Source organism: Malassezia vespertilionis, chromosome 1, assembly GCF_029542925.1.
Source record: "Malassezia vespertilionis chromosome 1, complete sequence".
Classification (NCBI taxonomy): domain Eukaryota; kingdom Fungi; phylum Basidiomycota; class Malasseziomycetes; order Malasseziales; family Malasseziaceae; genus Malassezia; species Malassezia vespertilionis.
The window spans coordinates 752,174-776,267 of NC_079247.1; the positions used below are offsets into that span (position 1 = coordinate 752,174).

The 24,094-nt window shown below is 54.9% G+C and overlaps 16 protein-coding genes across 16 annotated transcripts; 7 read left to right on the plus strand and 9 right to left on the minus strand.

Annotated features, from left to right (window-relative positions):
* Window positions 1-104: 104 nt before the first annotated feature.
* Window positions 105-1,244, plus strand: MVES1_000425 (uncharacterized protein; the record flags this gene model as incomplete). The annotated part of the gene is made up of 4 exons (XM_056205285.1): window positions 105-129; window positions 222-237; window positions 275-378; window positions 409-1,244. 4 exons carry the CDS (start codon window positions 105-107, stop codon window positions 1,242-1,244), a joined length of 981 nt encoding a protein of 326 aa, XP_056061260.1.
* A 135-nt stretch (window positions 1,245-1,379) lies between these two features.
* On the minus strand, window positions 1,380-3,905 carry hmt1 (ATP-binding cassette-type vacuolar membrane transporter Hmt1; the record flags this gene model as incomplete). The annotated part of the gene is made up of 1 exon (XM_056205286.1): window positions 1,380-3,905. The coding sequence occupies one exon, from the start codon at window positions 3,903-3,905 to the stop codon at window positions 1,380-1,382; it is 2,526 nt and encodes an 841-aa protein (XP_056061261.1).
* Window positions 3,906-3,995: 90 nt separating this feature from the next.
* On the plus strand, window positions 3,996-5,050 carry MVES1_000427 (uncharacterized protein; the record flags this gene model as incomplete). The annotated part of the gene is made up of 2 exons (XM_056205287.1): window positions 3,996-4,685; window positions 4,715-5,050. The coding sequence occupies 2 exons, from the start codon at window positions 3,996-3,998 to the stop codon at window positions 5,048-5,050; spliced, it is 1,026 nt and encodes a 341-aa protein (XP_056061262.1).
* MVES1_000428 (uncharacterized protein) lies at window positions 5,051-5,566 on the minus strand (the record flags this gene model as incomplete). The annotated part of the gene is made up of 1 exon (XM_056205288.1): window positions 5,051-5,566. One exon carries the CDS (start codon window positions 5,564-5,566, stop codon window positions 5,051-5,053), a length of 516 nt encoding a protein of 171 aa, XP_056061263.1.
* A 141-nt stretch (window positions 5,567-5,707) lies between these two features.
* MVES1_000429 (uncharacterized protein) lies at window positions 5,708-6,922 on the minus strand (the record flags this gene model as incomplete). The annotated part of the gene is made up of 1 exon (XM_056205289.1): window positions 5,708-6,922. The coding sequence occupies one exon, from the start codon at window positions 6,920-6,922 to the stop codon at window positions 5,708-5,710; it is 1,215 nt and encodes a 404-aa protein (XP_056061264.1).
* Window positions 6,923-7,032: 110 nt separating this feature from the next.
* APT1 (adenine phosphoribosyltransferase) lies at window positions 7,033-7,620 on the plus strand (the record flags this gene model as incomplete). The annotated part of the gene is made up of 2 exons (XM_056205290.1): window positions 7,033-7,066; window positions 7,094-7,620. The coding sequence occupies 2 exons, from the start codon at window positions 7,033-7,035 to the stop codon at window positions 7,618-7,620; spliced, it is 561 nt and encodes a 186-aa protein (XP_056061265.1).
* Window positions 7,621-7,663: 43 nt separating this feature from the next.
* On the minus strand, window positions 7,664-8,291 carry MVES1_000431 (uncharacterized protein; the record flags this gene model as incomplete). Its single annotated transcript, XM_056205291.1, has 2 exons — window positions 7,664-7,675; window positions 7,710-8,291. 2 exons carry the CDS (start codon window positions 8,289-8,291, stop codon window positions 7,664-7,666), a joined length of 594 nt encoding a protein of 197 aa, XP_056061266.1.
* Window positions 8,292-8,453: 162 nt separating this feature from the next.
* MVES1_000432 (uncharacterized protein) lies at window positions 8,454-10,195 on the plus strand (the record flags this gene model as incomplete). Its single annotated transcript, XM_056205292.1, has 2 exons — window positions 8,454-8,899; window positions 8,929-10,195. 2 exons carry the CDS (start codon window positions 8,454-8,456, stop codon window positions 10,193-10,195), a joined length of 1,713 nt encoding a protein of 570 aa, XP_056061267.1.
* Window positions 10,196-10,314: 119 nt separating this feature from the next.
* MVES1_000433 (uncharacterized protein) lies at window positions 10,315-11,472 on the minus strand (the record flags this gene model as incomplete). Its single annotated transcript, XM_056205293.1, has 1 exon — window positions 10,315-11,472. One exon carries the CDS (start codon window positions 11,470-11,472, stop codon window positions 10,315-10,317), a length of 1,158 nt encoding a protein of 385 aa, XP_056061268.1.
* A 70-nt stretch (window positions 11,473-11,542) lies between these two features.
* Window positions 11,543-12,620, minus strand: MVES1_000434 (uncharacterized protein; the record flags this gene model as incomplete). The annotated part of the gene is made up of 2 exons (XM_056205294.1): window positions 11,543-11,622; window positions 11,651-12,620. 2 exons carry the CDS (start codon window positions 12,618-12,620, stop codon window positions 11,543-11,545), a joined length of 1,050 nt encoding a protein of 349 aa, XP_056061269.1.
* An 86-nt stretch (window positions 12,621-12,706) lies between these two features.
* MVES1_000435 (non-specific serine/threonine protein kinase) lies at window positions 12,707-14,340 on the plus strand (the record flags this gene model as incomplete). The annotated part of the gene is made up of 2 exons (XM_056205295.1): window positions 12,707-14,029; window positions 14,056-14,340. 2 exons carry the CDS (start codon window positions 12,707-12,709, stop codon window positions 14,338-14,340), a joined length of 1,608 nt encoding a protein of 535 aa, XP_056061270.1.
* A 99-nt stretch (window positions 14,341-14,439) lies between these two features.
* MVES1_000436 (uncharacterized protein) lies at window positions 14,440-15,438 on the plus strand (the record flags this gene model as incomplete). The annotated part of the gene is made up of 1 exon (XM_056205296.1): window positions 14,440-15,438. One exon carries the CDS (start codon window positions 14,440-14,442, stop codon window positions 15,436-15,438), a length of 999 nt encoding a protein of 332 aa, XP_056061271.1.
* Window positions 15,439-15,479: 41 nt separating this feature from the next.
* Window positions 15,480-19,070, minus strand: MVES1_000437 (uncharacterized protein; the record flags this gene model as incomplete). The annotated part of the gene is made up of 1 exon (XM_056205297.1): window positions 15,480-19,070. One exon carries the CDS (start codon window positions 19,068-19,070, stop codon window positions 15,480-15,482), a length of 3,591 nt encoding a protein of 1,196 aa, XP_056061272.1.
* Window positions 19,071-19,159: 89 nt separating this feature from the next.
* Window positions 19,160-21,617, minus strand: MVES1_000438 (uncharacterized protein; the record flags this gene model as incomplete). The annotated part of the gene is made up of 3 exons (XM_056205298.1): window positions 19,160-21,285; window positions 21,314-21,380; window positions 21,408-21,617. The coding sequence occupies 3 exons, from the start codon at window positions 21,615-21,617 to the stop codon at window positions 19,160-19,162; spliced, it is 2,403 nt and encodes an 800-aa protein (XP_056061273.1).
* A 109-nt stretch (window positions 21,618-21,726) lies between these two features.
* Window positions 21,727-23,430, plus strand: rrb1 (Ribosome assembly protein rrb1; the record flags this gene model as incomplete). Its single annotated transcript, XM_056205299.1, has 2 exons — window positions 21,727-22,243; window positions 22,400-23,430. 2 exons carry the CDS (start codon window positions 21,727-21,729, stop codon window positions 23,428-23,430), a joined length of 1,548 nt encoding a protein of 515 aa, XP_056061274.1.
* Window positions 23,431-23,458: 28 nt separating this feature from the next.
* MVES1_000440 (uncharacterized protein) lies at window positions 23,459-24,085 on the minus strand (the record flags this gene model as incomplete). The annotated part of the gene is made up of 1 exon (XM_056205300.1): window positions 23,459-24,085. The coding sequence occupies one exon, from the start codon at window positions 24,083-24,085 to the stop codon at window positions 23,459-23,461; it is 627 nt and encodes a 208-aa protein (XP_056061275.1).
* Between the last annotated feature and the right edge of the window lie 9 nt (window positions 24,086-24,094).

A 24,094-nucleotide genomic window follows, 5' to 3' on the forward strand; every position in this document is an offset into this window, starting at 1 on the left:
TAGCGTCACCGCGCACGCCCCATGTCTTGAAGATCACGTGATATGAAATCTCGGCCGTGACCACGGAACGGACACGCGCATTCCACTAGTTCTGTTCAAACACCATGGCACCCACCTTGAATGTGCGTAGTGCGCGAGCGATGGAACGAGAGACTGACACAGATCTTTTGAACAGTTTCATCCTGGATCATTGCCTAGTTTTGCGCTTCGTCTCACATCAGACGACAACGTAGAGAGGTATGTTTATTTTGCCCGATATGTTCTGACACACCAGTCTGCGCAACCGCGCGCAGACCAAGCTGCACGGCTCCGTGGAAGACCCAGACCAGATTCGGCTTAAGTACCTGTACAACAAGGATGTTTACCAGCTTGAGGACAGTATGTATTGTTATTTCTACTGACAAACAGAGGATGACTTTGAGATTTTTAGCGATCGCCTTGGCCACATTGACGAAGTCGATATCTTTGTCGAGGCGCCTGGTATCCAACAGAGCACTGTTAGTGCACCTGTAGGGCCTAATGTCCCGGTCCTGGACGAGACGACATTGGTAACACGCACTCAGGCCCGTGGTAAGAGCGGTGCAATCAGTATTCACCGTGTGCCTTTTGCCGGTGTGCCGAGCGTCCACGACTACAAGACTGCTGGCGGCGTCAGTGGTGGCGGTCGTGACAGCATTCTTTTCCCGCCACCCAAGGAGACGGGCCCTCCCGGCCACCTCGTCGTGCCGCCCAAGCACTCTGTTGTGCCCACGGATAGTGCGAGTGTCAAGTCCAAGAAGACGGCACAGACGGTGCGCTCCGACAATCTGAAGCACAAGATTGCGTTTGAAGAGTTTCACTCGCAGCGCGGCGTACGTCTTTTGCGTGGTAGTCTTGGCCCAGTAAACAATGTGCCGATGATGTTCAAGAATGGCTACCGCCACGTTTATGTGAGCCGCAGCTTTGCACTCGATCATGGTTTCATTCCTGCGGACACGACGCCGGGCACCTATGGCTACAATGGTATCACGAACCTGGGCAAGTGGCCGGTCCAGGTCGGCTCCAAGTCGGTGCCTTGCACTGTGATGCTTGCAGAGGACAGCTACTTCCCTGTTATTCTCGGTCGTTCGTTTATGGAAAAGCGTGGCGTGCGTACCGACCCTATCGACATGACCTCGGTCCTTTTTATGGACAATGGCGAGAGGGCGGACGTTGAAGTTGTCGTTGTCCGCGACGAACTCGGCCAGCCCATCTCCATTCCGTAAAGAAAGGGCTGCACAACAGTCCGTTTGGCTTTTGTAGCTTGCGTTATCCCTTTCATTTGTTATTAACATAGAGTTTAGCGCATTCCTAATTACTTGACCTTTGGCGATGAGTTGGCTTTTCTCGTAGTTACTTGCCTATGTGCTTGGTGGCCTCCCACCTTTTTTATTCTCTTGTGTGCATGCGTTGGCGTTTGTATTCTCAACCACTTCATCTGCCAATGCTTTTGCCGCTCCAATTTCCAACTCCTTTTCGGCCTGCGTGCGGCTCTGTTGAAGCCATAGCTCGGCGTATTTGCCGTCGAGCTTAATGAGCTCTTCGTGAGTGCCAAACTCGATAATATGACCATCGTCCATGACGAAAATCTTGTCGCTGTTCATGATGGTCGACAAGCGGTGCGCAATAGTAATCGAGGAACGTCCGCGCATCAATGTGTTCAAGGCATCCTGAAGATGGCGTTCCGTCGCACTATCCAATGCAGAAGTAGCTTCGTCCAGCAACAGGATCGGCGGATTTTTCAAAATTGTGCGTGCAATCGCAACGCGCTGCTTCTCGCCGCCACTGAGTCGCACGCCGCGCTCTCCAACAACTGTGGCATACCCCTGAGGAAACTCTAGGATGCGCAATTGGATCTGCGCGGCAACTGCGGCGGCCTCGACCGCCTCGTCAGATGCGTTGACATCCCCATACAAAATGTTGGCGCGGATGTCGGTGTTAAACAATGAGGGCTCCTGAGGCACAATCCCAATCGCACTGCGCAAACTATGCTGCGTAATATTTCGAATATCCTGTCCATCAATCAAAATTCGGCCCTTGTCGATATCGTAAAAGCGGTAAAGCAGCTTAAATAGCGTTGTTTTTCCAGAACCACTCTCGCCGACAATTGCCACCCGCTGGTGGCCGTCTATCTTAAACGAGAGATCCTTGATTGTGGAAGTATGGTCACTTTCGTACCCAAACGATACATTTTGGAACTCGATTGTGCCGTTAGAAACGTGCAATTCCGACGCGCCAGGTTCGTCTTTGATATCTACTTCTTCCGACAGCAAATCCATCAACCGGTCCGTGTCGACGAGGTTTTGGTTCACCACGCGATAAAGCGTACCAAGCATGTTCAGCGGCTGGTATACCTGTTGCAGATAAGAGACAAACACGACAAACTGTGACGTGGTCGTCTTTCCTTTCACGACATCGTACGCAACAGTGAGGATCGAGGCAAGGGTACCGAATGCGAGGATCAAATTCTGAATCAAGTTTAGCATGTTTAAGCTGTATATCAGCCGAAACTGCGCCATGCGGTACTCTTTAAGCGCTTTGCGGTACTGTGAAGATTCGTATCCCTCATTGCTGTACGTTTTGACCGTCTCGTAATTTAGCAGCGTATCGGTCACAATAGAGCGACACACCGAGTCTTTTTTGTTCATTTCGCGCCGCAGTTGCGTCCGCCATGTGGTTATGCGAATGCTGCACATGGTATACATCACCATAACACTCAAAAGCAGTGCACCGACGACCCAACCAAACGAGAGAGACAGGTACGTCACGGCTACCAAAATATCCACAAATACGGGCGTCAACGAAAACAGCACGTACTCAAAGAATGAGTTAATTGCAGAGCCGCGATCCAATGTACGGATCAGCTCGCCCGTCTTGCGCTTGGTGTGGAATGACATGGACAGGTTTAGCACGCGATCGAACATGAGCATGCTCATGTTCATGTCGGAGTACCATGCCAATGGATACCACAAAAGATTTTGTGCGACTTGCAAGAGGCCACCGGACCCTTGGAAGAGCCTCAGGGCCAAGTATACAAAAATAAAGCCCCACGGCGATTTGTTTGTGCTCAGCCTTTCTACTATGCGACCAAGCGCAATGGGAACAAATAGGTTTACCACACGCGCAAGTACAAGCAGTGCAAAACACGAAAATGCAATGAGCTGCAGGCGCAGCGAGGTGGTCGGCCAAAGGTATGGAACGAGCACCTTGATCCTGTGAAGAAGTAACCAAAAGGACGGCTCCGATGCACTGGGCGTCGGCGGCGACTCGGATGGGGAGCTCAAAGGCGCTACAGCTTCATCCATAGGTAGCGTATTGCCCATAGTAGCGCGCCATGCGGTGTAAAGTACACCAGGATACAACACTGCTGTGCGCACGGCAAGCACGCACTGCTGTGCAATCTCCCAGTACGTTTGTGGTGTGGTTAATGTACACCCCAAAGCAACCTCGATGCCCAAAGAAATGAGAGCCGCAATCGCACCAGCTTTGCTCCTTTTTGACTGCGCACGCGACGAGGCTAGATTCTCCATCGCAACGAGTACCCACGCAATCAAACCGCCCAGGTCTTGCATCTGCAGCATCGCCCATTGTGGCGCGCTAGGGAGCCATGTATTTGGCGGTACAGCAGCCTGCAGCGCAATAAGTACGCCAGATATGAAAAACGTCGCTGCGATCACGACCGCCAAGCGCGTAAGATGCTTGTTGTACCCCGCACTGGGCGCAACGACGGGCGTTGGCAAGACCAATGGCTCTTCCAGTCGGATCGCGCCGCCACGCACATGTGCTACAATTCTATGCAGTGGATAGCACGGCGAGAAAATAAGCAGCACGCCCAACACTGCGAGGGGCTGTGCAATACGCAACGCGCTTCCTTCTTCCAGCAGCATCGCGAGACAAATCGGCACGCCGACCTGCACGTGAAACTATCGAGTGGAGGCTTGCTCGAGGTGCTCAGTGCACGAATGACCCCGAAGACGATGCAGAGTCTTTTGCGCGGTCCGACGCGCGTGTTTGGGCAACATATACGCATGCTAACTACGATTCCAAAACTTGATCCAGTGCGTGTGCGGAGAAGCCTGCTGTATGTACCAGGGAGCTCGGAGAAAATGGTGATCAAGAGCAAGCACTTGCACCCGGATACGCTGGTGTTTGACCTAGAAGATAGCGTTGCTGGCCATCGTAAAAGCGCCGCTCGTCGTATAGTATTCCAGGCGCTTCAAGATGCTCCGGAACGCAGTCCGGAGCTGTGCGTACGTATTAATCCCCCGTCCGAGGACCAGTCGCTCGCGGCGTCAGACCTGGACGTGATTATGCAAAGCGGCCGCCTGCAGGCAATCCTCATCCCCAAAGTCGAGAGTGCCGAGGATGTTGTGTTTGTGGTAAACAAAATTTCCGAGTCAAAGCCAGCGTATGTACCGCCGTTGGCTGTGATAGTATCGGTCGAGAGCGCACATTCGCTGTGCAACTTGCCAGAAATTATTGCAGCGTCGCAAAAACATATCGAGACGCACCTCTCAGACGGAATAGTCAAGATTGCAGCTGTTCTCTTCGCCAGCGAGGATTATTGTGCGACGACTGGTGTGAAGCGAACGCTGAGTCGCAAAGGATTGTGGTACCCACGCGCAGCTATGGTGACTACTGCAAAGGGCATGGGCCTGGAAGCAATTGTGCGTATAAAGCATGGTATTAACACTAGGACATGGTATGCATTGACTACAAGAAGCAAGAGTATCTTCTTGAGGAGTGCGAGGAAGGCGCAGAGTTCGGATTCGACGGAAAGCAGGCCATACATCCAGCACAAATCGCCACAATTAACGCAGTGTTTTCCCCCACAAAGCAAGGTATGCGGAAGGATGCGCTTACTGTAGAAATCGAACAGGCCAAGGCAATCCATTTGGCATACACCGAGGCTGTGGAACACCAAAACAAGGGCGCTACAACTCTCACGCATGAAAACCGCGAAATTATGATCGATGCACCAATGGTGCAGCAGGCAAGAAGAACGTTGCTTCGTGCCAAGATTGAGGTATAATTAGCCCATCGATATATCCGCCTGTGCAATAGTTGGAAGCCAATCCTCCCATACTTTGCGTATCGTGTTTTGCTGTTGCACATACGACTCGACGGTAGATAGGAGCGATTCCTGCGATGCTACACTGATATTCGCGCCGGGCGTTGCGCGAATTGCGTCGCGCGTCTTGGCAAATACAGCGCGTAGCTCCGTCGCCTCCTGCGCAAGTCGTGCGAGCAGTTCTGGTGGTACGTGGTTGTAGCGTGCGCCTGTTTGCTCAATATTTGGTGCCCACATATCCATATCCTCGTCGTCCGCAACTGCGCCAAGCGCAAGGCTCGTGGATTGTGGCGCACTTTCCCATACATGTTCTGCCGGTGCTGTTTCTGTGGTTTCCAACTCATTCTTAGGCACCTCTGTCTGCTGTACCTCTTGTAGTATCTGTGCAATACGCCTAATGCGTGGAAGGATGCTTGCAAGTAGCGCTGGATCCGTTACCTGTATTGTAGCAGCATCCTCTGTTTCCTTGGTCGTCATAGCATGAAATGGACGGAAATGTGGAGCAGGGCGATTTTCCACAACGACAACAGTAACCTAGGGGCGGGCCGATGTGCAAAATGAAACTTCGATATTCCCTATTCGAACAAATTGAGCTATGCTGTCCAGACTCCAAAACAATTACGAAACATGGTTATGCGCAAGAACGGGCCGCTCCAATAGATTACTCGCAACATACCAAGCTTGTGTGAGCTGCGCAACAGCTTGCGACCATTCCGCAGTTGTATTCGGATGCCGCGTTGCTCCCGTGGTCAATGCATACTCCATAATCCTTGGCTGCAACGCCTGGAGGTTCACGAGCAAGTCACTCCATTGCTGCGCAAAACTCACGGCCTCTTCTGGCGTTACAGGTGCGAGGGAAGCCGGCGTAGACATGATGGGGTATGTGCTTGCCGAAGCTGGGTCCAGTTCATGGGCATGTGGGTCTTCTTGCGCTGCATCTTGGCCAGCAAGATCGGGAGAAACGGGGCTATGTCCACCAAGCTGAAGACGCAAGCGGTGCGTATTCGCATCTTGTACCGAGCCATGGTCCAGTTTCTGCTTCACTTCCCCATGCTTCGAGACGCAATGTCTGTCATGCGAGCTTCTGAAGCGCTTAATAATGTTGTACACGTCCATACGGGTGATCTGCACACCTGGTGGAATAAACGAAGTATTCGACGATGGTGCGCTTTCCGCGTTCTTTTGGTGCTCATGGATCATTTGCACAATTTCCTTCTGGTCGTGCCCTTCCGCAACGCGATCCCTGATCCATTCACGCACATTATCCGGAATGCGGCTATTCGCCCAGTACTCGCGCGTGTTTACCGTGTGGCCCTGGTGCTGAAACCGACACACCAGCGTCACGGTATCGCTCCCGACCTCCTGCGTCGCAGTAAAGGAAGCAGGGCACCCAATTTTGATCGATGCACGCCGCGATCTCCGCTTTCCAGGCGCAAGATCCGGGTTCCGTCTGTCGCGTGGTTTGCCGGAATGGTCGCATACGTAATGTTTCCGCCATGCATAGCGACGTCCATGCGGTAGCGCGCCATTATACCGCGTCGATGAGACGCGCCATTGTACGGTGCGTTTCAGCACAGAGACGCACTCGTCAAATAGCGACGCCGGCACCTGCGTTGTAAATGGCTTCTCCACAGGCACATTGAGCAGGAATTGAGTCGGGTCTGTCACGTATTGGGCCATTTGTGCGACAGAGTTAGCCTCGTCATGTAATGCATCCGAGGACAAATGGGCAGAGTGCGCTACTTGCGAGTAGATTTCGTCATCGTCGCGCACCGACGGATGGATCGCCTCCATCGGGGGCGGAGGTGCAGGCGCTCCACTAGGCTCGTTCATCCTTCTGCAAGCGGCAGGAAACAAGCAGCGGCATGCGACGGGGAAATAAAACAAACGAAACACACCTCCATTACAGTGGTGTTTGCGTGCTGCGCACGTTGCGGTGCGTCATGGCGGACGTTGAGTTATTGAAGTCAAAATTTGGTGTGTAGGGCCTGGCACTGACCGTAGAGTACCACCCTGACTGGCCGAAGCAGGGGATTTTGTTCTGCGACATATTCCCCGCGCTGCGTGACCCTATTGCGTTTGAGATGTTGATCACCAATATTATGTCACACATTTTTACGGTCACGCTCCCGCGCCTCGCCGAAAGCTCGAAGCAGACACGGATCAACTACGTGGTCGGCTTGGATGCACGGGGTTTTCTGTTTGGTCCGATTATCGCTCAGCGCCTCGGCGCGGGCTTTGTGCCGATTCGCAAGCGTGGAAAGCTGCCCGGCGACTGTGCCGCTGCGACGTATGCCAAAGAGTACGGTGAGGATTTGTTTGAGATGCAGAAGAATGCGATTCCACCGCACTCCAATGTGCTCATTGTCGACGACTTGATTGCTACCGGAGGCTCTGCCGCCGCGGCTGGCGAACTGGTGCGCCAAGTACAGGCAAATACTGTCGAGTACATCTTTGTCGTCTCGATCCCCTTTCTCAAAGGCGCCGAGAAGCTTGATGCACCAGAGTACCACCTTGTAGAAATGGATTAGGAAGCTATATGCTTACTGGCAACGGTGCTGCATATAATATCGTTCACGAGTGGGCCTGTGTCCTGCCCATTCTGCAGTGCTTGGTATACGGGTGAATCTTGTAGCTTGTACATCATTTTAATTTCCTTCCAGTTGGGCTCTGGCGGCGGTAGCAGTGTTGATGCGCTGTGTGGATCGAGCGCCAGGGAGATGCCCTGTGTGCGCAAATCGCCGTCGACAAGCGCCTCCATCGCGCGCACAATCGTCTGTAACTCTTTCCCTTCTGGCGCAGATGCGCAGACATGCACAAGCAGAAGCGTCTTGGTCGCACCGCTGACCCCAAAGCGGCGCAATGCATCGGCGATATTGTTATTCGGATTCAGTGTCCAGAGGATCTCGGAATGGATCGACGGTGTCTTGAGCCCCATAACACCTCCATCACGCGCATTTATGCGCAAAGAGGCAACAATGGCCTCTACACAGGCAGTATGAATTTGATGCTTGCTCACGAGGCACCGTGCATCCAGGAATGCATAGTCCATTTTCTGCCGCGCCTCGGAATGCTCCGGCGTCTTTGATGCGGAAATCAGCGCTTCCCGCAACGCCTCTCCATTTTTGACATTCTCAAACTGAGCAATATGTATGCACCGGTACGGCCCAGGGAAGGTAGCCGGCAGGCACAGCGTCTCCATCGCCGCTGCCACGCCGCGGCACGCGCGGACGTGTATAATCACGTGATATGCAGTGGGTCCGTCGTGCGGAAGTGTGTGTGACACGTTGAGCGCGAAGTGCGAGGAACTCAAGAGGCGCGCACAAAAGTTTTAAAAAACGTCTTCCCAGCGTGTGCATAAACTATGCCGAGTGCACAGCTGCCTGGGCAGACGTCCATGAATACGGGCCAACCTGGATCACCGGCGCTGACATCTGGTTCCCCAGCACCGGCACAGCGCCCGGCCGCTGCAACGGGGCAAGGAATGCAGCCATATACCCAAGTCCGACTTTCGGGCCAGTACAATAACCCCATTGTGACGGTGAACAGGAACGTGCTTGCGAACACACCTACGAATTCCGACCCGTCGCCTGTGCCCGACCCTCGGGCAGCAGCGGCGCCGCGGCAAAACCCACCGTTCATCATCTCCAATAGCCTTGCTGCTGCATCGGGCCTCAATGCCAACATGCGGCGCCCCTCGTTGGCGACATCCCGTGCTGCACCGGCGCTGCAGGCGCGTTTACCGCCACACAAGGATCTGGTTGAGGAAGATAAAGAACTTTCTGCACAGCGCGCACGAACAAAGCAGCGGTACGTCTTTCAAAAAAAACTTACCTCAGGATGGACGACGCATTGTCCAGCGACCACGACAAATGTTTGCGACCAGCTGTGGATACGCCGTTTGCATCTGCAGAGGATGTCGTGGACCGCTTATTGCCGTATCATGTCTGGTTGCTACCGGAGAAGGATTTGTTGCTCGGAATGCAAGGTAAACTGATTTCACGGCCCGCCGAAGCATGCGATGAGGATGCGGCGTGCACATTTGCCGTTCCTTACAAGCGTGCGAAATATGCAAATTCTGCGCAAGATACCCTGCTTACCCTACCGCCGTTCCCTAGCGTGTCTTCCACACTGTACTTGTACGAGCGACGTGCAAAGCTTGTGCATGGCTGCAAGGCAATCAAAACAAAAGCAGATACGACGTACATGCGTGCGCCTGAAATGCTTGTATCGCAGGAGCAGCTGGAACGTACACTGTACGAGGACGAAATGCGCGACTTTCAGGATCTCTCCAATGAATTGCGCCGTGCGCGTGCGCAGCTTGAAGAAATTGAGCGACAGCGGAATTGGCGCTTTGGCGTTCCCGCCGCGGCGTCTTTGTCTATCCCAACACGCGACTGGGCGACCTCATGGAATGCAAAGCGCTTCGTGTCGCCGAGCACGCCCGATATTAGCCGCCGCTTAGAAAGCCTATATCCATCGCAAGGCTATGGTGCAAATGCGCCCATCACGCGACCATTCAGTGTTGCTTCCAGCTCGCCTCGGCCTTCTGGAAATGCGCCGCTTCCTGCGTTGACGCACGCTCTGGTATCCCATCTTGCCGGCCTCACATCTGGCGGTGTGCGTGCGTTGCAGTCTGCTGGCTCGGCCAACGTGCCTTCGCCGCCATCGTCAAGCGCAATTCCGCTGGTGACACCTAAAGAAGATGGGTCACAGACGTCGGTCCCGACGCAGCCTCTTCCTTTGGTCGTTCCTGTAGCTGCCGTGCCGAGGCTCACCGCACTTGGCATCCATCTCGTGCCTGCTACGCACCTCATTCCTGCATTATCTTTGGCCAGTGCAGGCCAATCAGTTGCGATGAATCCAGGGCTTACCGCGCCGCGTCCCATCGTCGGCGTGCAAAACGAACCTGTGCTGTTGGTCGGTATCACCGATGCACACAACCCAGGCATGAATCCTAGCTCTCGCCAGCGCTTACATTTGAGTGTCGTGCTTGCGAAACTGCGGCCCGAGCAGCTGAGTGGACTTGCGACGCTGATGCAGGCACTGCAAGCGGAGGAAGAGGCGCCAGCGCCGACACAGCCCGATAGGGGAGATACAGTGTAATGCATATGCTGGTCTAGGCACCGTCTGCGCTTTAGATATGCACTTGTACGCAGAATATACTAGCTCCGATGCCCATGGTCGCGAATCGTCTTATCTACAAAGATGATACAAAAAAATCGCTACGAAGGAATGTATGGTGCCTTCTCTTGTTGTGCTGCGCGGCGCGCCGCCATGCTCCGCTCGTTTTGTGCGCTGGGCATTGCATGGGGCACAAGCGCTGTAGGATCGACAAGCCCCGCATTCTGCGCGGGCGGCTGTGGGGCGTTGGGCAAGAACCAGTTCGATGCTTGCGCGCCCATCGCATAGCTCGGCGTCTGTGTACCACTGCTTGTATACTGCTCAGGCTGCAGTGGCGCATATGTGGTGGCCTGCGCGTCGTGTGGAACAACGGCTGAAGCGGCATGCGCCCCATGCCCTGCATAGTTCATGGCATGGTACTCTCCGGGCTGCATGAGGTGAGTGGCGGACTCGGTAGGGAAGGTAGGATCGCCGTACACTTCATGGGTGCTTGGGTACGTTTGGCCGTAAGACGTATTGCCAAACGAGGTGTTTGGTGTATCAAACGATGAAGACTTCTGCGGGTCATAGCCGTAGAATGCAGGCACAGGCTGTTGATAGCTGTGCATGGGGATCGCCTCCTGCGGAGGTGCCGGCTGTGTAGGGTATGGAGCGGCAAACATGCGGTCGTACTGCGAGCGGCGGTGGTGCTTGGGCTTACGTCCCATCTTACCGTCGCAGCAGCAGCTTGTGCCCAAGAAGAAGGACGCGAGCAAAAGCACAATCGTACCTGCAATAGCGACCCAAAAAGCACTCCCAAAACCAATCGTGACCATCTGCGAGAGGTCGTTCTTGACAAAGAAATACAAAGCAATCACAATTGCAAACCCAGCGACCGTCACGAGCATGGCCAAGAATGCACACAAACTAGCGAGCCATCCGAAAAAAAATGGGAGGAACATGCTAATAAGACCGAGCAGCGTGCTGAGAATGCTGATCCCGAACCCAATCGGAAACAGGACAAAAGCATACGTAAGTGGCTTAAAGTAACTGCCCGTGTTGACTCCGAGCGCTGCATCTGCGCCGATATCGTAACCGAGTTTGTGGTCCGATGGATCGCCACCCTTGCTGTAGCCAAGCACGCCGCAATGGACTTCGACGAACCCATGAATGGCAAATAGCCACATATTATTATTATATGGCACACAAAACGTGGCCAGACCCAATAAGATGACGCCCGCCAGCGATAGTAGCACGCCGATTGCGGCACCCCATCGCATCGTGCAAAGCAACAAAGGTCCGCAGCGGTGCCTGAAAGCTGTGGGCATCACGTGCTTGGAATTACAGGGACTACAACACGTCTTCGAGTCGCAGACGAATACCTGGGCCCTGCGTCGAGCTCAGGTGGGCCTGCTTGACGACACCCATAGCTGTGATTAGCATATAGCATGTACATACCTCGCTTAAGACTGCCAGTCCCGCGCTTTGCGACTAGTTTCCCTGTCCCGTCGACCTCCTGCGTATCCCGCGCATGGCTCTGAATCACTTGCGAGCTGGTCTTGACGCCCGCCAATCCGCTCACAGCGCGTGTAATGACTGCGTCCAGTAGTGCTTCCACATTCCCGCGCAAATCTTGTTCCGTAAAGAAGAGTCGGCCTACGGCGCCGCGCACAACGCCGGCCCTGTCGCCACGCCAATCTACGCCCGCAACGAGCTGCTCAACCGCGCGCTGCATCTCCTCGCCATCTTCTACCGCCGTGCCGCGCTTGACGCTGGGCATAAGACCTTTGGGGCCAAGCGTACGTGCGAGCGCTTTGCTCAGCGCGGGCAGCATGGCGACCGTGCATAGAACACGAGTAAAGTGCGGCACACGGTTCGATGCAGCGTCGTTTATCAGCTCATGGCCTCCAATTACGAGTTTTGCAGACGAACCAGCAGTTCTGAGCTGCTCCGCAGCGCGTCTCGCAGCAGCTTCCGCATCGGTGCTCTGTTCGGCAAACACAAGCACTACATCGCCCTTGATACGAGGCTCTTTTGGGTACACGATCCTCCCGCGGAATGCGTTCGTTTGGTTTGAAGGCACGCTCGTGACAATGTGCAATTCGTATGCATTTTGGGGACGCGCAGCGTCCACCGCGCGAATGACGCGAAATGCGTCGTGCAGCGACATGGAACCACCATCCTCTTCTGTACTCTTTTTTCCCACGGGCTTCGCAGCGTCACTCTCTGCGAGCAGCGCAGCAGCCCTTGCCGCTTCGGCGCCTTCTAGCTTGCCTTGCTCGTACAAGCGCAGCAACGTATTTGGACTCTTCCGCGTCTTTCCGCGCGCTGGAAGCGACTTTTTTGCGAGCGGTGCCGAGACACTCAGTGCGCGTGCGGCTAACGGGACCCGCGCAAGAGCGAGCATTTCATGCCGCACACACCACATGGCGGACGCAAAGCGACGATGCGTCTTTTTGGTCACGTCACGTGATGACTCACTACGCGCGCGTGTTGTTTGCTCGGCGCAACACAATGACGGTGTTGGGCAGTTCGACCCGACAGATACAGGTGTATGGCCGAAAGCGGAATACACGGATTGTTGATACAAAAGAGAATGAAGCTGTTTTATCTCATACTGCACCACAGCGCAGCTTATTTGCTGGTCTGGACGTGAAGTCTACATGGAGCGCTTTGCGCGACAGCCCTAAAAAGGCAGTATCGCACTTCACGAAACCAAAGAGCGGCACTCCGCTGCGGGACACCAAGAATACTACGCGTAGGAATGCGCCGTGCACGCCCAAACTGACAGTGCAAGCGCCGCAGACACAAAACCAAGCGTCTACAAAAGACTTGCCCGCGTCGCAGACACCAAACCAGGCGCCCAAAAAAGACTTGTCCGCGCCGCAAACACCAAACCAGGCGCCCACAACGGAAACACTTTTATGCGCATTGAATGCGCTTTCGCTGGACGATCATGGAGCGCTGCAAAGTCTTTTACGTGCTGCGGACCAAGACGCTGTACAGTCTTTCTCCTTTTTTCTGCAGCGCAACGTGCACGACGCAGGCGGAAAACTGACCAAGATTGGCGAGGCGAGCTACTCGGAAGTGTTCCATATTACTCGCACAAAGAAGGGCTCACTACCGCACACGTCGGTAATGAAGGTGATTCCGCTGGATTGCGGCTTGTCGCACGAAAGTGTTCATTTTTCTGCTATCCCTGACGTGGAGCGCGAGATCAGTGTAAGCAAAGCACTGTTGTCGTGCGCACACCAAGAAACGTGTCAATTTGTGCGTTTGCAGCAAGCAATCATTGTCCAGGGCGTGTACCAACCCGAGCTGCTGGAAGCATGGGATTCGTTCAAGCAGGAACACGCCTTTAAAAGTGAGAATGCGCGGCCGGAAGCGATGACATCATCGCAGCTGTACGCACTGTTGCTCATGGAAAATGGCGGGACGGAGCTTGGGGAAATGCGCCTGGACAACTGGGCCGAGCGTGCCGCCGTTTTTTGGCAAATCGTCTACGCGATTTCTGCCGCGGAGCAGGCAGCGCGGTTTGAGCACCGCGACTTGCACATGGGCAATGTTCTTGTTACACGCCAGGAGCCTGTGCCGCACTACGCGCCGCAGCCTACGCTATGGGACACGTACGGCCCGAAACATGCATCCGTGCGTGCTACCATCATCGACTACACACTTGCACGCATGGACATGCCGGATGGAAAAGTCCTCGCCGATACATTTGGCGATGAGATGTTGTTTGAGGGACACGGCGATTCACAGTACGACGTCTACCGCACCATGCGGCGCCTCGTGTCAGGCGACTGGCGCGGCTACTACCCCGGGACAAACTTGCTAGTACGTCTTTCACTTTCTAACCACAGTGGCTCCATTTTATAGTTCAGCACCTTCTTGCGGCAGATGAGCCTCCGGAAGAGCGCGGCGAGGAGGAAAAGGCGTACACGAGCTTGCTCCTTGCTGAGCAATTAGCGCACGACGCCGTCGAACACTTGCGCCGTACCGCGCCGCAGAAAAGCGTCTCTACGCGTTCGAAGCGCCGGTCGATCCAGCGTGGTCCTGATGCATGGAAAGTGCTGCCAGACCTGTCCCGCGACCCGATCCGGTCCGCTACCGAGTTAGCGCAGGCCACAGCGGTGCATTGGCCGTAGTTTTGTGGAGTAGTGTTGTACGTTTTTCACGCGCCAGTGCGGTGCTCCACATGATGCGCTGGAGAGTAATTTAGAGGGTTTGTCGGGCGCGCAAGTGACATGGGCGAGAAGGATCTGCCGTCTGTCCCCCATATGGCGCCGCCGGACCCCCACATGGGCCAGGCGATGCACGGCACAGCCTGGGCATTCCAACGCTATAGCCCTGCAGACACCTTGTACGATGGGGTGCATTTGCCTCCCGCGCCGGTCCCGTACGATGAATTTACAATCCCGCAAGATGCAATTCCCTCGCTGGATGACCTGCTCGCAAGCAGCGCTTTACCTAATACTGAAGCATTCAACCTTAATTTGGGAACGCCTTCGCATGACGCAGGCCGTGAAGGGCTTGATCTTGTGTCCCCAAGTGTACGGCGGGACGAGCCCGGAAATGTACACCACCGCACCCTTTTTAACGAGAATGAATACACATTTCTAGACCAGTTTTTGCAATCGCTGGAGAGTGATCTGGCGCCTACTTCGATGGACCAGCCCGACAAGCAAGAGCACACGCAGCTACTACCGCCTTTCCAGCCAATCCCCCCGGCAAAAGAGCCCGAGATAAAACACGACATCTCGGACGACGACGAAGAAAGCAATTTAGCCGGAGCAACCGTCAAGCGCCGACGGCATATTGTCTCTGAGCAGCGACGGCGAAACCAAGTCCGTGAAAGCTTTACACGGCTCTCTTCTCTGTTGGAGCAGAGCAGGGCGTTTGGGGCACGCGCTTTGGGCCTTAATGCTGGCGCCGGTACGAGCGTCGAGGACGAGGATTTGGACGACCGCACCGACACGGAGGAGGTGCTGTCGCTATACTGTGACGAGGAAGAGACCCAGCGGCGGCGGCGCAATGCACAACGCCGCGCTCGCTCCCGCACAAATGCAGACCGGCAAGGGCGCGGCCGAGGAAAAGGACGCGGGCGCGGCGGGAGTGCTGGCGGCGCGGGAAGCAAAAGTGCTGTGCTTTTTCAGGTGATTGATTTGCTATACTGGCTCGACGTGCAAAATACCACGCTGCGCCGCGATATCGCAGTGCTCGAGCAAGCCGCGGCACGTCCTTAAACTGATATATTATCCTGTACTATATGTATACATACCCATATCTATTGTGCCACTGTTTCATACTCCCCGCGGTCGGCGCTTTCCCCATGTTGCAGTCCTGCGACGGCCGAATAGACACGTTTCAAGTTGGCTGCGAGCCAGTTACGCTCCGCGGTATGCGCTGCGCCCAGCGGCGTATCGCTGAACGTATCCATAAGGAAGCGCGGATGTGTGCTGATCGACCGCCGAATGCGGTATACTTCGGGATCGGACCCATTCCGCGGCAGTGTATCGTTGTTTTGAGGAACACGTGTACCTGCGTCGCCAAAAATCGTGTCCATCTCTTCGAGCGGGACGCCTTGCGTCTCAGGATAGCAGTAGTAAACGACAACAAACGAACACAGGCAGAAAAAGGCATGTAGAATGTACAGTCGCCAGTAAATTGTTTCCTGCAGCACAGGCGTAAGCTGCCCGACAATCCAGTTGAAGAACCAGTTGGTGGCAGCGCTCAGCGACGCGCCTTTTGCACGGAATGCGAGGGGCATGATTTCTGGCGTCCAGGCCCATGGAATTGGTCCCCATGAGTAGCCGAAGGCAGCATTGAACAAGATCACACAAAAGACCACGGCTTGCGGTGTATAGGATGCATTTGCACGCAAAAAGAGACCACAGAGCATAAGTGTGAGCGCACAGAGCAGCGATCCAGAGAGGAGGATGGGGCGCCGACCCCAGGTATCGACCAAGAACCAGGTTGGAATTGTGGATGCCACGTACACAATCGCATTAATGCCCGCCATGAGAATCGCATCGCGGCCGAGCCATCCAGCACTCTCAAACACAAGCGGTGCATAATAGCTAATCACATTGATGCCGTTCAACTGTGCAAACATCTGCGAGGACATGCCGATCAGTGTGCGGTGTCGCAGTGTTTTCCACATTGCTTTATAGGATCGGTCGCCTTGTGCATGCATTTGCAACACACTGTTTTGGATTTCCCAGTACTCAAGCTTGGCGCGCGTATTTCCCGGATCGTCTGTGCAGTGCAGATCTGTGAGTACATGCATCGCTTCCTTGCCCTGGCCCTTGTCCAGGAGCCAGCGCGGGCTCTCGGGAAGAAGAACACACCCAAACGCAAGAGTAAGCCCAATGAGGGGTTGCACCGAGAGCGGAACGCGCCACGACGCATTCCCCGAAAAGAAACTGCACCCATAATCAAACCAGATACTTGCCATGTATCCCACAATATTGCCCGTAAATTCGATGCACGCCAGTTTACCGCGGTTTTCGGCGGGGGATACCTCGCTTTGGTACGTCGGCACAATCATGCTCAGGAACCCTACGCCAAATCCAGAAACAAATCGGCCAATCACCATCATCGCAAAGCCGTTGGCCATGGTCTGGGCGAGGCCCCCTAGCGAAAAGAGAAGTGCGCCCCAAACAATGACACGCTTGCGCCCATAAATGTCTGCAAGCACACCGCTCATAAGGCTCGTGATGAATGCGCCAATCTCGAGGATCGCGACCATTGTCCCGATCTGTGTGGCAGACGGGTTCTTGAAATATGCGGCAAAGGAGGGGTCGGTCAAAATCCCACTCATAACGCCCTGGTCGTAGCCAAACATAAATACGCCAAGGCTTGCAAAGCATGTGACAAAGAGCATGAGTGCATTTCCACGGTATCCCATCTGGGAAAGGGGGTTGGTGCTCTCGCTCATGTCCACCAACGGGATTGGGATGGGGTCGACCTCGTCCATGGACGTGTACGGACTCGAGAACGATTGCGAGCGCCGCGCCGCGTGGACACTATCTGGCACATTGAACGGCAGTGCTGGCATGGATCCGGTGATGCGCGTCGGTTGCACGGCCGCGACAGTGTCATCAGCGCACTCGTCGAGCATGTCGCGCTTCCGCAAAGGCTCGTCTGGGCACGAACCGCGGGGCGTATTCATACCTGATTCTGTGGCGTGCATGGTACTGCTGGATACAAGTACGTGCGTGGATATGTCAATGTCCGTCTCTGCATCACGCGCCTTGGCCAGTCGAGCGACTTGGGCTTTTTGGGCACGCAGCTCTTCCGCCGCGCGGATACCCCACGAGCCCTTGAAAATGCAGTGCACCTCTTCGAGCGACAATTGGCGCGTGTCGGGGTATCCGAGGAAAATAAGCACTGCACCCAGCGCACACAGCCCAGCGTAGAACCCAAACGCACCGGAAGCGGTGATCGAACGGACCATGGACAAATACGTAGCGTTGATCAGCAGATTAAATGCCCAGTTAGTCGCCGTTGCAATGCTCGTCCCAATTGCGCGCGTCTCAATCGCAAAAAGCTCGCCCTGCTGCCACGGCACATTTCCGAGACCGAGCGCGTAAAACAAAACGTAGAACATGATCCCAACAATAAGCAAGTCGGCCCAAGTCTGGTTGATCTGGTCTTCGTTCAGCTCGTCTGTATTAATGGTGACGGGGGAAATGTAGACAAAGCATACGCAGCAAAATATCAGAGCAAGCGCCATCAAAGGCACTGTGTACAGCAACACACGCCGCCGTCCAATAATGTCGATGAACTTGAAAGCGATCAATGTACCGATAAAGTTGGTCGCGCTCACGACCATCGACACTGCCAGCGGCTCTTTTAGGCCGACGGTTGCAAAAATAGTGCCGCTGTAGGACATGAGCGTATTAAAACCTGAAAGCTGCTGAAGTGCCTGAAGTCCGCATGCAATTGCAAGTGCCTTGGCGTTGGCCCCAGTAAACAGTTTCCGCAGGCGCATGTGGAAAGGAAGCTGCTTGCCCAATTGCTGCACTTCACTCACAGCTTCAGCAACTTGCTCGGCGCGCAATCGACAGCTCTCTTCGGACGCATCGGGGTAGATGCGCTGGAATGTACGCGTCACCTTGTCGATCCTTCCGCGGCGCCCATCATACCGCGGCGACTCTGGCAGCCACGCCATACTAATAAGAGAAATGATAGCAGGAATCGCGCCGCCAGCAACAGTGTAGCGCCAGCCTCCTTTGACGTGTTGAAAGCCCGCGCCGACTCCGTTGGCAATGAGCTGTCCCATGGTAAGAAAAGCAACGTTTAGGGTAACGAGACGACCACGCAAATGCGCTGGCGCAAGCTCGCCAATCCAGAGTGGGACAATCATACTCGCAACCCCAACACCAATTCCCACCACGAGACGCCCAGCAATCAGGGTCCCTATATTTTGCGCCGCCGCCTGGACAATAGCGCCAACAATAAAGACAGCATTTGCAAGCGCAATCACAATACGCCGACCAAACCATTCCGAAGGGAACATGGCGCACACCGCACCTATCAACGCGCCGACCGAAGTCGCAGCCGTCGCCATTTCTTTTTGCCAGTCACTGAGGGGATGTCCCAAGTCGCTTTTAATTGTAACAAGCACAGCTGAAATGTACCCCGTGTCATATCCAAACAGCGAGCCAGACAAGGCGGCACACACGGTCAGCATCCAAATCGTCCAGCCGACGCGCTCATGCGTGGACTCTAGGTGCGGGACTACGGCGATGGGAGTGTTGTTCTGTAGCCCGTACTGGTCCACAGAATGCACAGCATTCAGACGATCGCTGAATGTATCTGTGTCATCGCTCTTTATACCCTCCAAGGGGGCCATCTCGATGGGCTCTGACATTGAGCGATCGGTCCTCGCGAGGCTGTGGAGAAAGCAGCCCAAATTTACCACGTGGAATTCTAGGGGGAGAACATGCTATGGCATGGGCCTCAGAGAGCCCACGTATCGAGGCCGTCGTACTGGACGCCAGGACTACTGGTGACCTCGCCGATGACAATGAGACTTTCGCCGTAGGCATTCAGCTCGTCTACCACTTCGTCCGCACGGTCTGCCGGGACACACAACACCATTCCGATACCATTGTTGAACGTACGCGCCATTTCTTCCGGCGCAATCCCACCAACCTTTTGCGCCCAGCGAAAGATCGGCTGGCGCTCCCACGTACGCAAATCAATACGCGCTCCCAGATGGTCGGGGAGCATACGCGGCACATTCTCAGTAAATCCACCACCAGTAATGTGCGCGAGGCCATTCACGTTGTGCATTTTATTGTGCAACACGTAGTGCAAAGGCTTGACGTATATCGTGGTCGGCACAAGTAAAGCGTCACCAAGAGTTTTAGGTGTCTTGTACCCATTTACGACTTCGTCTGGCTTGCCCCATGGGCACGGCGAGCTGTATGCGAGACCAGAGTGCTCCACACACTTGCGCAAAAGCGAATAACCATTGGAATGCGGCCCACTGCTGCGCAGTCCAAGCAGCTTGTCGCCAGCGCTCATGTTAGATTTGCGCGGAAGCAGCTCATTGCGGCCAACCGCACCCACGGCAAACCCAGCCAAGTCGTACTCGCTGCCACTATACATGCCTGGCATCTCGGCCGTTTCGCCGCCGACCAAGGCACACTCTGCTTGGTAACATCCTTCCGAAATGCCTTCAATCACCGAAGTGGTCATGTTTACGTCCAGGTTCGAGCAAGCAAAATAGTCCAAAAAGAAGAGGGGCTGTGCGGCCTGCACGAGCAAATCGTTGACCGACATTGCGACGAGGTCAATGCCGATCGTGTCGTGCTTATTGTATTCGTGCGCAATGCGGAGCTTGGTGCCCACACCATCCGTGCCACTGATCAGGATTGGGTCCGACGCGCCCGCGTAGCGCATATCGAATGCGGCGCCAAAACCGCCAAGACCGCCAATACAGCCAGGCCGCTGCGTGCTGCGCACAAGCGGCTTAATGCGCTCTACAAGCGAGTTTCCAGCCTCGATACTGACGCCTGCTTGGGCGTACGTAAAGCCATCGTTCTTTTTATTTGTTGAGGCGAGGGCGCGATGCGCAATATCCTTGCGGTAACACATACCGTCAAAGTGGATCTGCTGGATGCCCGCGTACGCTTTGTCCAGTGCATCCTGGAGTGTTTTCCCAACGGCAGAAACGACAAGGACACGTCCGCCGGCCGTAAGCAGCTCGCCATCAGCGGTTTTGGTGCCTGCGTGATACACCGTGACACTTTGCGGCATCGGGCCAATCTTGATTGGTTTGCCCGTCTCGTACTTGCCAGGGTAGCCACCGCTGGCCAGCACGACACTAACTGCATAGTCAGGCAGAGTTGAGAACTCGATACAGTCCAAGCGGTGCTTTACACACCCCATCATGATGTCGACGAGGCAACCCGTCGGGTTGAGCAGGTCCAGAACAGCCTCGGTTTCGGGATCACCGAACCGGACATTGTACTCGAGCACTTTGGGTCCTTCGGACGTGATCATCAGACCAACAAACAGCATGCCAACAAAAGGATATCCATCCTGGCGCATACCCTTGATCGTCGGTTCGAGCACGCGCGCTTGGATTTGCGCCATCATCTTCGGCGTGTCGTAGGGGGTGGGACAGTACGCACCCATGCCGCCCGTATTCAGACCAGTGTCACCCTCTCCTATACGCTTATGGTCCTGGCATCCAGGCAGCGCACGCACCGTGTATCCATCGGAGAAGGCAAGCACAGAAAGCTCCGCGCCGTCGAGCCGTTCCTCAACGACGAGCGTGTCGCATGCATCTGCTCCGAACACTTGTTTGACAAGCAGGTCATTCACGCCTTCAGCAGCCTCCTCGTCAGTTTCTGGGAGCAAGACACCCTTGCCGCCAGCGAGGCCACTAGCCTTGAGTACGACACGCTTGGCACCAAGCGATTTGATGTAGTCCATGCATACGTCCACCTCATTACGCGTAAAAATGCGGAACTGCGCCGTAGGAATATTGTGGCGGTTCATAAACTCTTTGGCAAACTCTTTGGAACCTTCCATCTGGGCCGCAGCGCGAGAGGGGCCGAAGACGGGAATGCCGACTAGTGTTAGGGTATACTCGATACGCACCTTGTTGGAACGCGTTTTGCACGCCTGCAACAAGCGGTGCCTCGGGACCTGGAATACACAGATTCACCTATGGTTAGCCGTAAGCACAACGCACATTGTGTTCTTTTGCCCATTGCACAATCGCGGAGAAGTCGCCCGAAGCGGCGGGCGACGCAACATTCGAACATCTGTCGCCCAGGACGCTTGTACCGCCGTTACCTGGCGCACAATATACATGCTCGACGCTCTTCGAGCGCAAGAGATGCACCGCAAGCGCATGCTCGCGGCCACCCGAGCCAAGAATTAATGCACGCACCGACGACATGAAGGGAAACGATGGAGCGCCAACTTAGTCAGCATTTTTTTTTTGTTTTTGCGTCGACCGGGACGATAAAATGCGCGATTTTTTTTGGTGCGTCGTCGTTGCTACAACCATGTCGAAGCGCGCGTTGGCGGAATCTGCGGAGGCGCAACAGCCTGCGCGCACAAATATGCAAGGCGATGCGCCGATAGAGCATGATGAGGGCATGGGAGAGTTTGAAGATCCATTCGAGGATGAATTTGAGAGCGACGAAGGGGAGGTCGTCGATGCCGCAGACGAGGACACACAGATGGAAATCGACGGCGTCCCCGTCTCCGACAAGATACAACGATTGGATGAAGAGGACGATGAGCCCCAAGCACCAGCCGAAACATATATCCCGGGTGTCCAAAAACTGGAAGACGGCCAGACGTTGGTTCCCGACCAGTCGGTCTACGACATGTTCCACCGCATGAACGTGACATGGCCGTGCCTCTCGTTTGATTTTCTGCACGACCACCTTGGTACGCAGCGAAAGACGTTCCCGCATACCTCGTTCCTTGTCACTGGTACGCAGGCCGATACGGCAAAGAACAATGAAGTGATTGTCATGAAGGCAAGCGCCATGCACCGCACATCGCGTGATGATGGTACGTATATCTCCAGAAACACAGCATGGCAATGATGCTCTGAGGCATTTGGCTGTATGAGCGGTCTCCGTTCGATGCCGAAAACAAACTCGCTACCTTACTTTTTTATTGTCTGAGCCATGCTGTTTTTTTGCTAGTGGACACTACTAACAATAGAACCTTCCGACAACGAAGACAACGAAGACGACGACAATGTCGACGATGACGCGGTGCTGGAGTATCGCTCTATTCCTCACCTCGGAGGTGTAAACAGGATTCGCGCTGCGCCGGTTGCCGCGCCGAACGCTTCCGAGCTTTGCTTGGATCCGTACCCTGTAGCCTCCTGGTCGGAGACGGGCAACGTTTCCATTTTTGATGTGCGCCCTTTGTTTAATGTACTCAGCGAGCCAGGCACGCAAATCGACCGCAAAACCGTGAATGTACCGCTCTACACGGTAGAAAATCACCGCGGCGTCGAAGGCTTTGCCATGGACTGGGGCGGTCTTTTTGGCTCTGGCGCGAGTGGCAAAGGCCATCTCCGGCTTTTGACCGGTGATGTGCACAGCAAGATATTTCTTACGACAAGCACTAATACGGGCTTTACGACGCACGCGAACCCATTTGAGAGCCACACGTCTTCTATTGAGGATCTCCAGTGGAGTCCTTCGGAGCCCACCGTGTTTGCCTCTTGCTCTGCGGACCAGAGTATTCGCATCTGGGACGTGCGTGTAAAATCCCATCGTTCCTCTCTTGCCATTGACAGCGCACACGACCAGGACGTGAATGTAATTAGCTGGAACCATGGCACCCAGTACCTTTTACTTTCTGGCGGCGATGATGGCGCACTGAAAGTGTGGGATATGCGCAACTTTAAGAGCGGGAACAAGCCTTCGCCTGTGGCACAATTCAACTGGCACCAGGGGCCCATTTACAGCGTTGAGTGGAACCCCAATGAAGATAGCACGTTTGCTGCCGCTGGGCGTGACGACCAAGTCACGCTCTGGGACTTGGCCGTGGAGCACGATCCAGACGAGGACACTTCGCAGCTGCCCAAAGGCCCAAATGGCGAGCCTGTTCCCAGCCAGCTGCTGTTCTGCCACCACGGCGCGTCAGAAGTGAAGGAGGTTCACTGGCACGCACAGATTCCTGGAATGCTTGGGAGCACCAGCGCTGACGGCTTCCACTTTTTGAAGACCATCTCAGTGTAATACCCATAGAGAATGTACTACTATTATTCTACTTGCCCGTGTATGCCCATGCTTCTACAAACTGCCGCATCTCGGTGGGCATCGGTGCCTTGCACAGACGGTCATAGTCGTAGGCCACCACACTTTGCTCGCCTTCGGCCACGACCGCGGCTTGGTTCACCGAGTAAATTGCAGACTTGATGGCGAAGCGGTCGTCGCGCTCGAGTGGAAGCACGCCTTGCGCAACAAGCACCGTATCAGGGTAGTTCACAGGACGCTTGTAGCGGCAATAGTTGGTTGCGAGAATGAAGCCGACGCCCGCACCAGTGGCAATGTCTGAGTACAGTTTCGGCGACAGGGTGCTTTTCGCGCACTCAAGCCAGTGCATGCGACCGCTCTCGAACCAGCGGATATAATGCATGTTGTTTACATGCCGGAACTGATCTATCTCGCCCCATGCTACATTCTGCTGGAGGACGCTCTGGGCCGGATACCCGAGCGCAGCGACGGCATCGACTGCGGCGTCGATTTCCTGGCGACGCTTGGCTTGCTCAGCGCGGAACGTTTCCATGGACGGAATCGTCGGCGTGTTGAGCATGCGCAGTGCCACAGATGGACGTGCGCACAGTGACGCCGGGGCACGGAATTGCGTGCGAATGCTGCGAATGCCGAACATGGAGGTAAC